This window comes from Galleria mellonella, unplaced genomic scaffold (assembly GCF_026898425.1).
Source record: "Galleria mellonella isolate WM207_F2 unplaced genomic scaffold, CSIRO_AGI_GalMel_v1 utg21, whole genome shotgun sequence".
NCBI classification, from domain to species: Eukaryota; Metazoa; Arthropoda; class Insecta; order Lepidoptera; family Pyralidae; genus Galleria; species Galleria mellonella.
In genome coordinates this window covers 3283369-3300006 of record NW_026442037.1, presented here as the reverse complement: position 1 = coordinate 3300006, position 16638 = coordinate 3283369, and the positions used below count along the sequence as shown (strand labels likewise).

General features: G+C 34.1%; 1 protein-coding gene across 3 annotated transcripts in view; it reads right to left on the bottom strand.

The window, feature by feature from the left end:
- The window catches only part of LOC113516486 (apoptosis-stimulating of p53 protein 1), a 459324-nt gene that overhangs the window by 249465 nt on the left and 193221 nt on the right, over positions 1–16638 (bottom strand). For all 3 annotated transcript variants that reach the window (XM_052894330.1, XM_052894332.1, XM_052894331.1), the window contains one exon: positions 7763–7821. In XM_052894330.1, the coding sequence (XP_052750290.1) occupies positions 7763–7821 (59 nt within the window). The remainder of the gene's footprint in view (positions 1–7762; positions 7822–16638) is intronic.

Genomic DNA, 16638 nt, shown 5'->3' with positions numbered 1-16638 from the left:
CTACCGAATTTATCATGGGGAGTGCTCTAAAGAATTGTTCGGATTGATACCTGCTGCAAATTTTCACCACCGTACAACCCGCCATAAACTAAAATTTCATCCGAACCATCTGGACGAGTGGCGGTCCTCCACCGTGAGTTTTTCAAGGCACTTTCTCCCACGCACAACCACTCTTTGGAATCAACTTCCAGTAGCAGTATTTCCGAACCGATACGATAACATAACCTTCAAGAAAAGAGTATATTCCTTTTTAAAAGGCCGGTAGCACACCTGCAATGCTGTTGGTGTTGTGGGTGACCATGGGCGGCGGTAGTCACTTACCATCAGGTGAGCCGCATGCTCGTTTGCCCCCTGTGTTGTAAAAAAAAAAGACAAAAAAATCGGAGGATCAGACCACACGTAAACTGCAAAACTCTTGTACTGGGTACCGTTGTCCCACTAGTATTTAAGGCTGCTGTATTTCATTTCATTTCATACATGGATGTATTTTAATTTTAAAAGGCGGGATATAGTAGTGAAATTACATGGGACACAGTAATAATAGTCTTGAACAAACGATGACCTCAAATACATTGCATGGATGCTCAGGACTGTTCCTTATGGCAGTCTATGGAGGAGGTCCATGTCCAGTAGTGGACAGATAATGGCTGAAATGATAATCATGATGACAATCTATTTGTACAAAAGTCGATTGCTTGGGCACCTCTGTCCCATTCGTGTTTCAACCGTGAAGCAGTTGTGTTTGCATTGCTGTGTTTCGGTTTGAAGGGTGGGATATGGCGTGAATTTACAGAATACAGAGGAATAACACCTGAGTCCTCAGGAATGGCAACGCATGGGGGGTATCGTGGGCGAAACAGTATACTCTGTTATGTCCATGGTACTGCTCATATCTATGGGCGACGTTTACCACTTTCCATCAGGTGGGCCATCAGCTTGTTTGCCATTCTAAGTTGCATAAAAAAGAAAAATTTATTTATTCTTTATTGTACACAAAAAAAATACATACATATAATATATATTAAGTAAAAATGTACAACAGGCAAGCTTAACTCTGTAAGAGTTCTCTTCCAGCAAACCCTGAGTGGAAAGGAGCGTTAATTACCAACGGGCATCTATCCATTATAAATTTTACTAAGATAATTCTAACAAAAGACTTGTTAAAACAGTATTCTATGCAAACATACACAAGCTCAATGTGATACGAATGATAATGGGAAACGATTTTAAATAAATTAATCGAACGATCGCTCGGATTAATCGCTAGACGCGTAATTCCGATAATGGAATGGTGGGTATTCACGAAAATGCATATGCTAATGAGAGTCCGATATACTCGTACCCGTGCAGATTCGATATGGATCCCTATTTATAATTCGCGACGAGCTACGTGTCGCTTGGATGCGTTCCAAACGATATCGCCACGGATATACAGTTTAATATTATGAACATAGAACACATTTCCGTTGTCGATGTTTCTAAGAAGACATTTCGGAGACATCGTGTCATATTTTAAATATACTATTAGGATTTTTTTTAATGGGTTTAACCTATGGAATGGTAACCCCGTCCGCGCTATCGATATACACCGGAGCGGCGGCGGGGTACCAGTGAAAAATGATAAATGAGAATGAATGCAGATCAGTTGGCCCACCATGATGAATTCGACAAAAATTAACTATGATGGTTTCCAGGGGGAACCGCGTGGAGGTCGATCTGACAGAGTGTATTGCTAGCAATGGGGCTATTAAATCTCATTACTAACAATCCCTTTTCACCTACTATTAGGATTTAAAATTATTATATTTATTATATTATTGTTTTTTAGGGGACGGTATATTTAAATTTTGTTTTTTATTGTTGGGGATTATTGGGATTGTTGAATACCTATATGTAATATTGATTTTAAAAATGCCATATGCTACAATACCGACCTCTTAAAAATCTGTTCAAAAACCATATATTTTTTAAAATGGATAGTTCTTTTAATTTTATCAAAACCAACAATATTTATGAACAACAAAAATATTAATATATATATAAATTTAAATTCATTTTCTAAAATTAAATTTATTTTCTAAATTTAATTTTCAATATATTAATTTAAAAGTTCATTTAAATACAAAACTTCATTCTATTCTGTACACACATACGCGTTCTATTTTTAAAACTCGTATCTTTCCACATTCGATTAATTTAATGAACTACTCAGCTGGCGTTCCATTTTCAAAACTGTACAAATCTTTCTATACTTGGCAATTTAGTTTAAAAGAGATCTTCAATCTTCTTTAATACACGCCTAGCGTTCCAATTTTGAAAGTATATATCTTTTAATATTCAATTAATTTAATTTAAAAGAGATTTTAATCAGGTTTGCTCTTAAATGAACCACTTGTTTCATAACATCTAGCGTGATTTATGGTATATTACAATTATTTATGTTAGTTTAACTTTCAAATTATTTAAATAGAAAGTTTCTGAATCGTTTTGGTCTCTATATAAGCCCATCCTCTTTATTATGTGTTGGTAAAACGGACAGATATAATGTCATGAAGTATTTTATAATTATTTCTAACTAGCTATATCCGGGGGGAAAGGGATTGTTAGTAATGGATACTGAGAATTCCATTGCTAGCTATATACCCAACCAGGTCGACCTCCTCGCGGTTCTCTCTGGAAACTATCATGGTTAATTCCTGATGAATTCATCATGATGGCCTAACTGGCCTGTTTTCATTCTCAACTATCACCCTTCACTGGTGCTCCGCAAGTGTATACCGTTAGCGCAGGCGGGGTTACCATACCATTTTCACCCATAAAAATTTTTGTGTGAATCAAATACATAAAGAACCCTATATGGCAAGTTTCAATATAGATTATATTATACTATTGGACCGCACTTCATTCGAATTCGTCTCGTAGTTTTTGATCAAAAAAGTACTGTTACTTTTTTGTTCAAAAACTGGATGTCTGTACATCTGTCCATCCATCCGTCCATTCACCCATAAATTCCTACAAACTTTTGCATTTATAACTATCTATCATTGTGATTTCGAAACATGTGTATATGCCACAAAGTATTTACTTTATGGTAACTGCTTCTCATCAGATAAGCTGTATGCATCTCAGCTCAGTTTAAATAAGTTTTTTTTTTATACGACTTAGAATGGCAAACAAGCTGACGGCCCACCTGATAGAAAGTGGTAACCGTCGCCTATAGACATGAGCAGTACCATGGACATAACAGAGTATACTGTTTCGCCCATGATACCCCCCCGTGCGTTGCCATTCCTGAGGACTCAGGTGTTATTCCTCTGTACCCAGTAAATTCACGCCATATCCCACCCTTCAAACCGAAACACAGCCATGCAAACACAACTGCTTCACGGTTGAAAGATGAATGGAACAGAGGTACCCAAGCAATCGACTTTTGTACAAAGTCTCTTCTCAACAGATAACAACTTTCCATATAATAATAACGATTTAAAAGTTCTAGTTTTAAATTTGAATGTGTAATAAAATAAAGACTACGCTACGTCCACACGACCGTTCCACATGAGAGAGACTCCGTAATGTTTTTTTTCTTTTTTTTTTCTTTTATTATTCATTCGCATTCGTATATTTCGGTTAGTGTTTATGAGTTGTCAGCGAGAGAGGAGTTATCTGCGCTCGACTCAGTTGAACGGAGTGGCTGCACGTATGGCGCGCCGAGTAACAAGTGGTCGATTCGTAGCCGATTTATTTGGGGATAAAATCTGTGCTGAAGGACGTTTTATGTTCGCTGATTGAATCGTGTTTTCGATTAACTGTAATTTACAGTCTTATTATGTGTATTATAATAGTCTGTACGTGTATCAATCGATAATGTTAAATATATATAGATAATAAATATAATAAAAAATAATAATATATCAAATCATATTATTATTATTATTATTATATGTATGTTGTGTATAACATATATATTTATTTTATTTAAGCATATTAACAATACAAATATACATATACACTCCTCGCAAAAATTAAGGGAACATAAAAATTTTTGAAATTTTTGGGTGATTTTCAACAGGCTGTATTTCAGTGAAAAATAATCGTACAGGAAATTTAAAAAAAAGGGTTTTGAAGCTTGAAAACTCTAGTTTTCAGATTTTTTGGTGAAAAAATTTTTTGAGCTCCGGTTTCCATGCAATTCTTAAACAAAGCTGAAAATAAATTTTTTCTAAATTTTCTAGGTTTCGTTTTTCACTCTATGGGCATGGAAAAATTTTTTCGAGCTACTCCATTGTATAGGTCTCTTAGCGTGTTTATTCAGCTTCAAAAATCGCTTTGGATGGCTCAATTACGACCATTTGTCTCCGAGATATCGAACTTTGAATGCAAAAGCATCCTTTTCCATTCAACTGCTAATATCTCTGGAACTACTAGTCGCACAGCAAGCGAGCGCCGAGTTTCTTTATCTGCATAAAATTTCCAATTAAGCACAGTCAAGAGTTAGTGAAGAAAAAATTTTTTTCCACCTCTAACATTGAATTGAAAAAAGTGGAAAAAAGTGACTTTTTCTCCTTTTTTGGTTACTTGGCTGTATCTTCGCTAATATGGGCGGGAAAGCTAAGGTTTGAGGAAAATTTTACAGTCTATTGTTCCTTTAAGAACCCCCTAAATTCCTGGAGCGATCGGTTCAACGGTTTTTCCCGGACCAATTGATTGAAATTTTGGAAAAAATAAGGGAACAAGGTTTTTGTCCCTTAAACTCACCCTAATCCATTCAAAAATCAATAATTTCATTTGTTTTTCACTTTTTACTCAATTTTTTGTTTTTTAAAAATTCATTATTAAAAAAAAATCGAAAAAAATCAAGAAAATTTATATATATATATATATATATATATATATATATATATATATATATATATATATATAGCCTCATACAGTGACACGCAACATTAATAGGTATTTATAGATTGACAAAAAAAAAAGAGATTTATAGATATAAAAATGACGTAAAAATTTTGGGCTGACTCAATACTTTTAGATAATAATTTAAGCCTTAAATAATTGTGGTTGATCATGAAATAGATATACGAGATATCTACTTTTTTTTTTGTTTTATGCAAACTATTATAACTGATTGTCATGTGGTCCCAACATAGAATAGCCTCTTATGAATAGTAGGGGTGGTCTATCCTATGCCGGGACCACACAGAACTTACAACATATTTCCATACGACCTGCCTAAACCAAATACTTATTCCGGCGATAATAAAAAAAGACGTAACGAATTCCCCCCAATCACCACGGACCCTCTTCAAATGATATCCTGGATCGGAGATGAGGCGGCTGATTCCTGAGAATTTGCAAAAGAGCAATACGCGTACAACACTGCCAATGAATGCTTTATATCATTTGGGTGTAGGGTTACCAGATGTGGTTTTTATTTTTACCCAAATGTCAAATATTTTGTCTCCAAATTTTCTTCACTATTATTCAATCACATATTTATATTAGTTTTCTCTATGTTTGAACCAAATTGTAACATCTTATTATGTTACTATGTTTCTGCCAATTAAATTATTGAATTATTATTATTTATTTATTTATTTATTTAACTCTTTATTGCACCATAAATAAAAATATACAATGACAAGTGAATAATTTAAGTGAAATACAGTAACATAAATACAGATTAAAATATACACATAAATGTACAAAAGGCAGTCTTATCGCTAGAGCAATCTCTTACAGACAACCTTTGGTTAAAGGAGAACAGATTATTAATTATTATTATTATTTCCATCTATATGAACGACGAAAAAACTTATTCCTTAACCTAATATCTTGGATTATATAAATAAAGCATAGAGTCTCAAAAACAAGGCAACTTTTTGTCAGCTAATTGTCATATTAACTGACTCGTTTTGTTTATCAGTGTTCTATATACTTACGCATAATAATGTATCTTGACGCATCTATATTTAATTATTTGATAAATAAAATGGATTTTTACCTAAGAAAAGGTGTAAAAATTATAAGATTAAATAAATATAAAAGTTACAAAGGAATCGCTCATAATTATTAATAACACAAAATTATATAAGAAAGTTGTCCCGCTTTTCTCGAAGCATTTGTATGGAGACACTCTATCTACTCGTTTATATATTCTATGATTTCGCGTATATAATATTTTTGATTTATCAGTTAAAAATTTTGTTTATATTGGTCCGTATAATAAAGATTCCGCTGTGACATACATATTGAAAAAGAAATTTTAGAGTCAGATTTGGAGAAAAAAGGCATTCCAAAATTGACCGCACTGTCCACTGCTGGCCACAAAGTACGATCCTGCGTCACTTGCATTCAATGCCTCTCAGCAAGACTCTTGAGATCGTCACTCCAACTCACGAGGATCGTCCCTTACTACGCTTGCTTGTATCAGATTACTACCCGAGAACTTGTCTTCCCATCGCTTATCGATTTCTCGAGCTATATCATTTCTTAAAAATTTCGCAAACACAGAATTCTCTACACAAAATTGGGAAAAAATACCCAATCTGGCAACGCCACTTCTGAAACGACATCCATAAATCTACAATCGGATAGGGTGTTCCAGGCCTGATGGGACAAAGGTAAATTTCCGATGCCAATGGCGATGGAGAAATTGTGAAATTCCTTTGTAGCGACACGACACCGGTAATAAAATTGTACTTGTGTGATATTTCCAAGATACATTTTTATGAATGTTTAGCTTCTGCTCGCGACTTTATCAATAACTGTGATACAAAATTGACAACTGTAGTTTGTGATGATTAGAGAGCGTGAATTTCTAGCGGACTCTTCTTAACAGATAACAACTCCTCGAACCCTGCAGTAGATTAAACAACTAAAGCTGTCAACACTTTTAAAACGATTTAAAAGCGTTAACAGCGATGGATGAAAATGGAACTTCGTAAAGTTCACTCTGACAAAGTATATTGTCAGGTCGACCTTTACGCAGTTTCCTCTTCATCCATCGCTGTTAATTCTTGTTGACTTTTTTATTATGACCAACTAAGTCGCATTCATCCTCACCTATCATCTCTCAAGGGTACCCCGCCTCGAAACCTTCAAAATTCTCAATGAGTTAATCCCAATTCGGGTGTATTACCTGAATTCGTTCTCATTAGTTTTCTATGACAATTAATACATTATTATATAAAAATCTATACAAATTAAAGAAGAAAGATACTTAACGTTATTCCTGCAACTATAATATAAGTAAACTTACTACTTAGCATCCCGTTTAAAACATCACCAAAGCCGAACGATCACTAATTTGGCTGCTAAGCGTGGCAACTACTGGCAAAACCTCCCTTATATGGAAGATCTATGCTTAGCAGTGGACAGTCAAAGCTTGGTATATTCAGAGGGAGACTTTGTACAAAAGTTGATTGCTTGGGTACCTCTATCCCATTCGTGATTCAACCGTGAAGCAGTTATGTTGGCATGGCTGTGTTTCAGTTTAAAGGGTGGGATATGGCGTGAATTTAATGGATACGGAGGAATAACACCTGAGTCCTCAAGAATGGCAACGCATAGGGGGTATCATGGACGAAACAGTATACTCTGTTATATCCATGGTACTGCTCATGTCTATAGGCGACGGTTACCACTTTCCATCAGGTGGGCCGTCAGCTTGTTTGCCATTCTAAGTTGTATAAAAAAAATACAACTACTTCCGTTAAACACCTATAACTTTACACATAAAAATTTAAAATCTCCTACATACCAATTCCTCGGGCGATCCCGGTTCCTTCATACCATTGCTCTTATCCGTGCTCCCCGTCTCTGCAACAATGAAGACAAAATTTAATTCTATGATCAAATTAACAACAGAATTTACTGTAACTGTTACATTACTAAAGATTTTAACTTTAATTTAACTATTATATATCCTATGCTTACGTTAAGCTTTATATCCTCGACGTGAATAGAGTAAAAATAATTTTATTTTTAAAGTTGCAAGATTTTACGACGCCAACGATGTTGCAAGATACAACACGTCACTATTTACTATTTTTATCGTATAGTAATCATTAAAAACAGTACACTATTGGTCTTTACAGAATACTAGCGATCCGACCCAACTTCGCACGTGTAGATAGATTTTTTGAAAAATATATATATATATATATATATATATATATATATATATATATATATATATATATATATATATATATATATATATATATATATATATATATAAAATCAAAGTCGAGTAACATTGGAGTGGAAAGGGTTAATTGTTGTAATGAAAGAACTGCGTTCAAAATCACCACCAATTGAGAGGCGTTGAATCGAAACGAATGAAGCCTTTACATTATTAACTAGAATTTGCGACATCACCAATTATACAGTGTCACCGAATAAATATATAATGAGAACTTACAATGATAATGCTTATAAACTTATTAATAGATATATAGATAGATAAATATATAATTTATTTACATTATTTACAGCACACAAATAACAATAGATATAAATACATATGCAAAAAACAATACATTTCTTTTTTATGCAACTTAGAATGGCAAACAAACTGACGGCCCACCCGATGGAAAATGGTAACGGTCGCCTATAGATATAAGCAGTACCGTGGACATAACAGAGTATATATACTGTTTTGCTCATGATACCCCCATGCGTTGCCATTCCTGAGGACTCAGGTGTTAGGTCGATCTCCACGTGGTTCCCCCTGGAAACCATCGTTGTTGAATTCGTTACGGTGGGCTAACTGACCTACTTCATCCTCATTTATCATCCATCACTGGTACCTCGCTAGTGTATACCGACAGCACAGGCGGGGTAACCATTCCATTATCACCAATTAAAAAAAAAACTACCCGTGCAAAGCCGGGCTGGATACCTAGTATGTGATATAAAAGAAACATATTTAATATTCACGCGGTTACGTTTGTTCAAAGGAAACATTAAATTCCAAGATAAAATAAGCATAATTATTTGCAATGGGATTCTAAAATAATATGGTATATTCACAAGTAATTTAATTTATGCTTTATCTAAGAATCCGCAAAATACAGTATGAAATCAAATTTGGTAGCATACTAACTAATTGATAAAGGGAACGTTCTATCAGCCAATGCGTAAATTTATTATACAGCCAAAAAGTGAAAATATTTTCCAAAAAAAAAAATTAAAAGATAAATAATTTAATTAATTAAATAATTTAATTTAAGAACCTTGGTCTCATAATGGACGGCACTCTATCTTGGACATGTCATATAAATGAGCTCAGTAGACGCATGCACTTTACATTTCACTCTCTCAAGCGACTTCAATACTTTCTCCCAGTAAATACTAAAATCATGCTCGCACAATCTCTACTACTCCCAATACTTGACTATGCCGACGTCTGTTTTTTGGATGTGACTGAGGAGCTTCTAAACAAGCTGGAACGATTACAAAATCTGGCCATTAGGTTCATCTTTGGTCTTCGTAAATATGATCACGTTTCTGCCTTTCGCAACCAGTTAAAGTGGCTTCCTATCCGACTTCGACGTGATATGCACATCCTTTCTTTCCTTTATAACATACTTAATAACCCCAATTCTCCTTCGTACCTCCGCTCTCGATTTAAATTATTACTACCACCAATCCGTCCTAAACGCTCCTGTCAAGTTCAGTCCAGGATTCTCGACCTACCTTTGTGTAGAACACATTTTATGGGCAACTCTTTCTCGTATCGAGCTGCCCAATTATGGAACAAACTCCCTTCCCACATACAAGAGAGCCCTTCAATTACCTCTTTCAAGAAAAGGTTGAAGTTACATTTTCTTTCCTTTGAGTCATAATTTATTTATTTTTATAATTGAACTGTCAAACTTTGAAATCATTGAACTAAATTTCTATTCTAGGTAGTATATTCATTTATTTTAACATCCACTGTATAAGTAAGTAGATATTATATTTATTTATAGTATATGTATTTATGTAATATTTTATTATGTATCTTAATATTTTATTTAACTGTATATTTGTTTATGTATTCTAAATATTAATAGTTGTAGCACTTCAGCTGCCCGCTAGCAACATGTTTTCTAACTGCATTGGGTTGACTGGAAGAGATCTCTGTCAGAGATAAGTCCACCCTTGCTCACAATATTTATAAATGCATTAACATTGTAATTTACAAGTGCAATAAAGAATATATATATAATTTAAGATTAAGTATTAAAAAAAAACAACTTCAATTGTGGCAAATCAATTATTTTGATATAAAAACTGAAATACTAAATCGATTTTGATAAAAATTCTATAGGAAAAAGAATAATTTTCCAAATCGTTTCATAACTGACGCAGTTATGGGGTAACAAATATCTATCTATCCTATTTAAGAGCTGCGCTCTTGTCGGTGGAACTCTTGCCACTCACTACGATTTTCAGCGAGTCTCTTCACCTCTTGATACGACACGACATTAACTCCTTCCTTGATCTGCCTGATGTGACTATGTCTCGGTCTCCCTCTCCCCCTCCTTCCTTCTATCTTACCTTCTATTATAATGTTCATATGTTCGTCGTGTCGTATCAAGTGTAGTAACAAGTCGTAACAAATATAAAGAAAAAAAAATGCAATCTGTTGAAAATACATTTCATCGTTCATTATCAACTTTTTAAATGTTAAAGTAACTAGTATACTGTAAATGTGTAACTAACATACGATAACTAAGAATCTACAAATTATAAAGATTGGAAACGCGAGAGTAATGTCTCTAGCATTGCAAGCGTTTATCAGTTGCTACATCTATTTAAGTCAAGTTTGTGTCGCAAATTAAAAGTTAATATTAACTTTTAATTTATTTCACTACAACCAGTATTTCTAATTGGTTTAAATTTTAATGAGCAGTCGACACAAACCTACCCGCTACTATTTACCACGTGGTTAATACATTATTTATTTTCCACTGAAAATGTATGAGAGAAGTGAAATGTTGATTAGATACTTACATATTATTTAAGTAAATTAGAATTTAATTTACCTATTCTTTTAATTTAGGGAAATCCTATTAATATTGTGAACATGAACAGTTTGTATATAAATCGCTTATTATTTACGCTTAAACAGATAAAGGGAATTGAATTAAATATATTACATAAGTACATAGTGTCCTGGATCGTTTTTTAATTATTTTTTTTAGTTTTAATAAGATACGTTATGTGTAATTCACGTGCGCAGAGTCGCTGGATATAGCTAGTGTTTGCATTTTCTAAATTTTTTTAAGTGATATTCGACACCATGTCGATTTTAAAATGCTTTAAAACAAACGTATTTAAATAATCATCATCATCGTCATTTCAGCCGTTAACTGTTCACAATTGAACATATGTCTTCCCTATAAGCGGAGTTTTGCTAGTAGTTGCCACACTTGGCGAGCGGGTTGGTAACAATAGTTAGACTCTTAGTAATGTTTTAAGAGGGATGCTGTTACCATCTCTCAAACATTAAGCTCCCTTGGCCACCTCTTACGACACCTACGTGAAAGGAAGGGATGGCCCATTCTATGCCGGGACCATACAACATAATATTAATTATTTGAATAATAATTAAAAAAAAATTTATTTGAAATTGAAATGACAGCCTGACGGCCCATATGATGAAAAGTGGCAATGTTCACCTATAAAAAGGAACAGCGCCCTCTATATGACTGAATACACTGCGTCGTCCATGCTACGTGTGTTGCTAAGGTCTAAGATATCATATTGGCCTATACTATAACTTCGAAAACATTTAACCCTTCTTTGCATACTAGTGGAAATTTCCATCATAACATTGAATGCCTAAAACCTATATAAAAGACCAAGTTCACTTTAAGTTGATCGTGTCTGGATAACTTTTTAATGTCCATTGCAGAAAAAAAAACATAGCTGTCAAATTTATTGTTTTAACCATTTTTCCTTTAATTTTAAACATGAATTATATCACTTTGATTTCACCAAAAAAAAAAGTCATGCAAAGAAGGGTTAAAACCAGCTATACAAGTACTGCTGCTTCTCAGTAGAAACACGAGTGGGATAAAGGTACCCAAGCAGATTACTTATGTACAAAATCTGCCTTTAGTATTTAATTAAGAGAGCGTAATTAGAACAACGTAAAACAGTATGTGATGTGATTAATTATTTTAAACGTCATACTAATTCGTCAATTACAAATTAGCAACTTAATGATTCTGGAGCAATACATATTGGGGATAGGCAGTAGCATTACTGTTAAAACATTGTCATAGCTGTAGTACCAACCCACCCGCCAAGCGTAGCAACTGGGGGGAAAGGGATTGTTAGTAATGGAGACTGAGAATCCCATTGCTAGCAATATACCCAACCAGGTCGACCTCCTCGCGGTTCCCCTTGGAAACTATCATGGTTAATTCCTGATGAATTCATCATGATGGGCTAACTGGCCTGTTTTCATTCTCATCTATCACCCTTCACTGGTGCTCCGCCAGCGTATACCGTTAGCGCAAGCGGGGTTACCATACCATTTTCACCCATCAAAAAAAAAAACACCTATCCACCTACTCACTTAAGTTGATAATATTAAAACTCTTTTCTTAACGAATGGTTACGTTATAAAATAAACGCATGTTGGAAATCTCACATTTTTAAATTTAATAATCGTACGTCGATAGTCAGTGAAGACAAACGATTATATATACGTACTAGCGGCCCGGCCCGGCTTCTCACGGGTAGACATTTTTACAACATTTTAAAAAGTGGTTATTGTGACATAACGATAACAGTTGGACATATAGTATCGGGAAGTTTTTTGTAGTTATTGATATTTTCTTCAATACTGTAGAACATACTTTTGTTCTATCGCCAATAGTTTCCGCAGCTCACGCAACGAAAGATATTTTATAGCATTTTTTTACACCTCGAGTTACATTACTAAAGTTTTAGTAAGGATTCCTAATCTTTTCTAGTAATAAATGTAGCCTATGTTACTCAGGGTGAATGTAGCTTTCTAATGGTGAAAGAATTTTTGAAATCGGTAAAGTAGTCTTTGAGTTTATTCATTACAAACATACATACACACAAAAATACAAATCTTTCCTCTTTATAATATTAGTGTAGATAAATAAAGTTTATTAACATCACCATTTATTAATGACGAGTGAAGAAGTTAACGTGAACACGAATAAAATCATTATATTGGAAACTACATTGCACAATATTAATATTTCAGCACATTTTGTCATTCCAATTACACGATGATAATTCAATTACATTCAGTGTTGCGGACACAGGCTACTTATTATTCGTATTTCCATTAACCAAAGTAGGTTCGGAATAAATCATTTGTAGTTATGATTTGAAATATCACATGTTACGCGAAATCATATCACAGCTGCTATTCCGCTGCATATAGAATGTTTCAAATTACTTTAAAATTGAAAGTGGTTTGTAGCATTTACAGAGTAAATATAATCGCAGATAGTTACTCCGTTTGATTTATTCATGAGTTATTAGCTGCGCTCAATTAATAATAAACCAGAGGGAGACTTTGTACAAAAGTCGTTTACTTGGGCACCTCTGTCCCATTCGTGTTTCTACCGTGAAGCAGTTGTGTTTGCATGGCTGTAATATATGTAATATGGACTAAACAGTATACCATGTTATGTCCATGGTACTGCTCATGTCTATAGGTGATAGTTACCACTTTCCATCAGGTTATTCAGGCTCTCAGCTTATTTGTCATTCTAAGTTACAAAAAAAAGTTTGTAGTGATGTGAAATCACAGCAGACGTCCGAGTGAACCGTACAGATTGAGTGAAGAGACTTTATCACATTGCGCTAAAGTCTCTTTTCGCTTGCTCTTATTATCACAATTCATATTTCACTTACATCTACAAATAATAGCGATTGCTACATTAAATCATTACGAGCGAAAATCACAGTTATCGCTAGTCACTGACAATATCACTGTGAATAAAAATAATCTCACTATATGATAATAAATTAAATATAGCAATTTTCATGCCTCAATCGATCGTATATAGTCATTATTAATTGATATATACGCGGCACTCGATGTGCCTTTGTGAAAATCGTGCAGAACTCTCGAATTTTATATGCCAATTGAACTTTTTGAATATTAAACACGTCAAGGGTTTTTTCAATTATTTTTGTTTTTAAAACTGAATCTTTTCAATCAATCAGTACTTTATTGTACTTATTTTTGATAGCTTTATTCATGTTTTAAATTCGAGGATGCCTGACGTAAATATTATACAATACAATATGACTCACGATTTTTCAACAATAGTCTGTATGTTGTTTGATTTACTTTTCAAACGACTTCAAAAAAAGAACATATTCAATTAATCATATTCAATTATTTTTTATTTATTTATTTACTAAATATGTACAAGAAATTTACAACGCGAGTTACCTACCTACCTACATTGTGTCCCGCACTAGGCGAACCCGTAACGCGGGACTCCATAAGCAATTACCAAGACATGGTGATTTACAAATATAAATTAAATTAGTAAGCGAGGAGAGGAGAGGTGTGGTGCATCATTACTACTTTATTATTATATATAAAATTGACGCACTGTTGAAATTAAACATTACTTTTATATTTCGTCATCATCACCATATCAGCCGTTAAGTGTCCACTGCTGAACACAGACTTTCTCCATTAAGGAAGATCTTGCCAGTAGTTGTCATACTTGGCAGGTAGGTTGGATTTTTGGTTGGTTTCTAACCCGCTTACCAAGCGTGGCAATTACTGGCAAAACCCCCTTTATGTTCAGCAGTGGACAGTTAATGGCTTAAATGATGAAGTACACCATCTACGACTAATTGATTTATTTATAGGATTACCAACATAAGATACAGCGAAACATTGCAGTACAATACACTAGTAGATTAGATCTAACTGTTCTTACATTTATAGGCAACCACAGCATGCCTTGTGTTTGATAAACATTAAAATAGAATTAAATTATTAAATGTCATTATATGAGTAAAGATATTAACAATATGAATAATAACATAATATAAATTGTATTTAAATTATTATAAATTATAAATAAATATAATGTAATGGCGATGTACATCAACATTTTAATTTAGCCATGAATACAGAGTGACTTCTCTTCTTTTCATTTAAGAGTTTCCTCTTGTCGGTGCAACTAATTAATGCATCTTCCACCAGCCAGCTCTATCCCAGGCCATATCCTTTATCTCCCTATACGACATGACGCCTAGTGTTTCCTTTATCTGTCCCATGTAGTTAATCCTCGGTCTTCCTCTTCCTCTTTTGCCCTCTATCTTTCCTTCTACTATGCTCTTAAAAAAATCGTCACGTTGTATAAGTTGGCCCAACATTTTGCCTCTTCTATTCTTCATTATTTCAACCAATGTTCTCTTCTCATTCACTCTTTTTAGGACTTCCTCGTTCGTTAGTTTTTCTGTCCAGTTTATCCTTTCCATTCTCCTCCATGTCCACATTTCGAACAGAGTGACTATCGTTGTGAATATCAAGTTCAGGCCTGGTATTTACAATAATCCGTAAATTCATTTGAAACACAAATGTATTTCATTTATTTGGAACTTTCTCGAAATACGTATATTAATATCGCGTTAAATTTTCCATAAAAGTTCGCACCGTCGAACTCTCTCGACCGCTTAGCCTCGCCGCAAAGGTAACTCCATTTATGTGGAACTCCGCAAATTGTATCGTTTTAACGGACCCCCGCGTTCCACATGGAAATACCAACTCTAACAGAAAGCAACAAAGTCTAATACTGATTACTACGTCAGTATAGTTTACAAACAACCATTGGAATAAATCGTAAGTCTGCATAAGGCATTATATCACGGAGACTTAGTTTTTCATTCATTTTTCCAGTACTTTGATGCGGCAAATTTGTGACCGTGATTCCAAATATGAAAGGCTTCTATTCGAATATGTGATAGAATTAATTTCATTTATACTTATACTATAAAGAAAAAAGATTTAATTTTTTGTACATACATATACATACATATCTGTCACGCCTGTCTCCCATTAGGGTAGGCAGAAACAATGGAACGCCAAATGCTTCGATTCAAACAAACCTCTTTCGCTTCTTCCACATTCATCAATCTTTTCATACACGCTCGCCGGTTACGGGTACTTTTAATTTGGCCCTTCTTCAGCACGTCGCCTACTTGGTCAACATACGTCCGTCTAGGGCGGCCCCTACCGACATCTCCATTAATTCTTGCTCGATAAATCTCTTTCGTAATTCTTCTTTCATCCATCCTCTCCAAATGACCAAACCTTTGTATGTTTATTTATTATTTGTATGTTTATTTATTATTTACTAGCTGATGTCTGCGACTTTGTCCGCCTGGTATTTGTTATTCCCGTTTAGTACGTATCGATGTATGTACCTACCTATTTATTATGTCTGGGAATATTGGACCAAAATTAACAAATGACGTGTCGTTCTCACTCTTTGCCTTAGGTCAAATTAATTTTATTAAGTAGGTCGTGAACTAAGCTGTATAAGTTACTATAGTTTTTTAAGTATCCCACGGGAACTCTTTAAATTTCCGTTATTAAAAGTATCAAAAATGTTGACCGGGGAT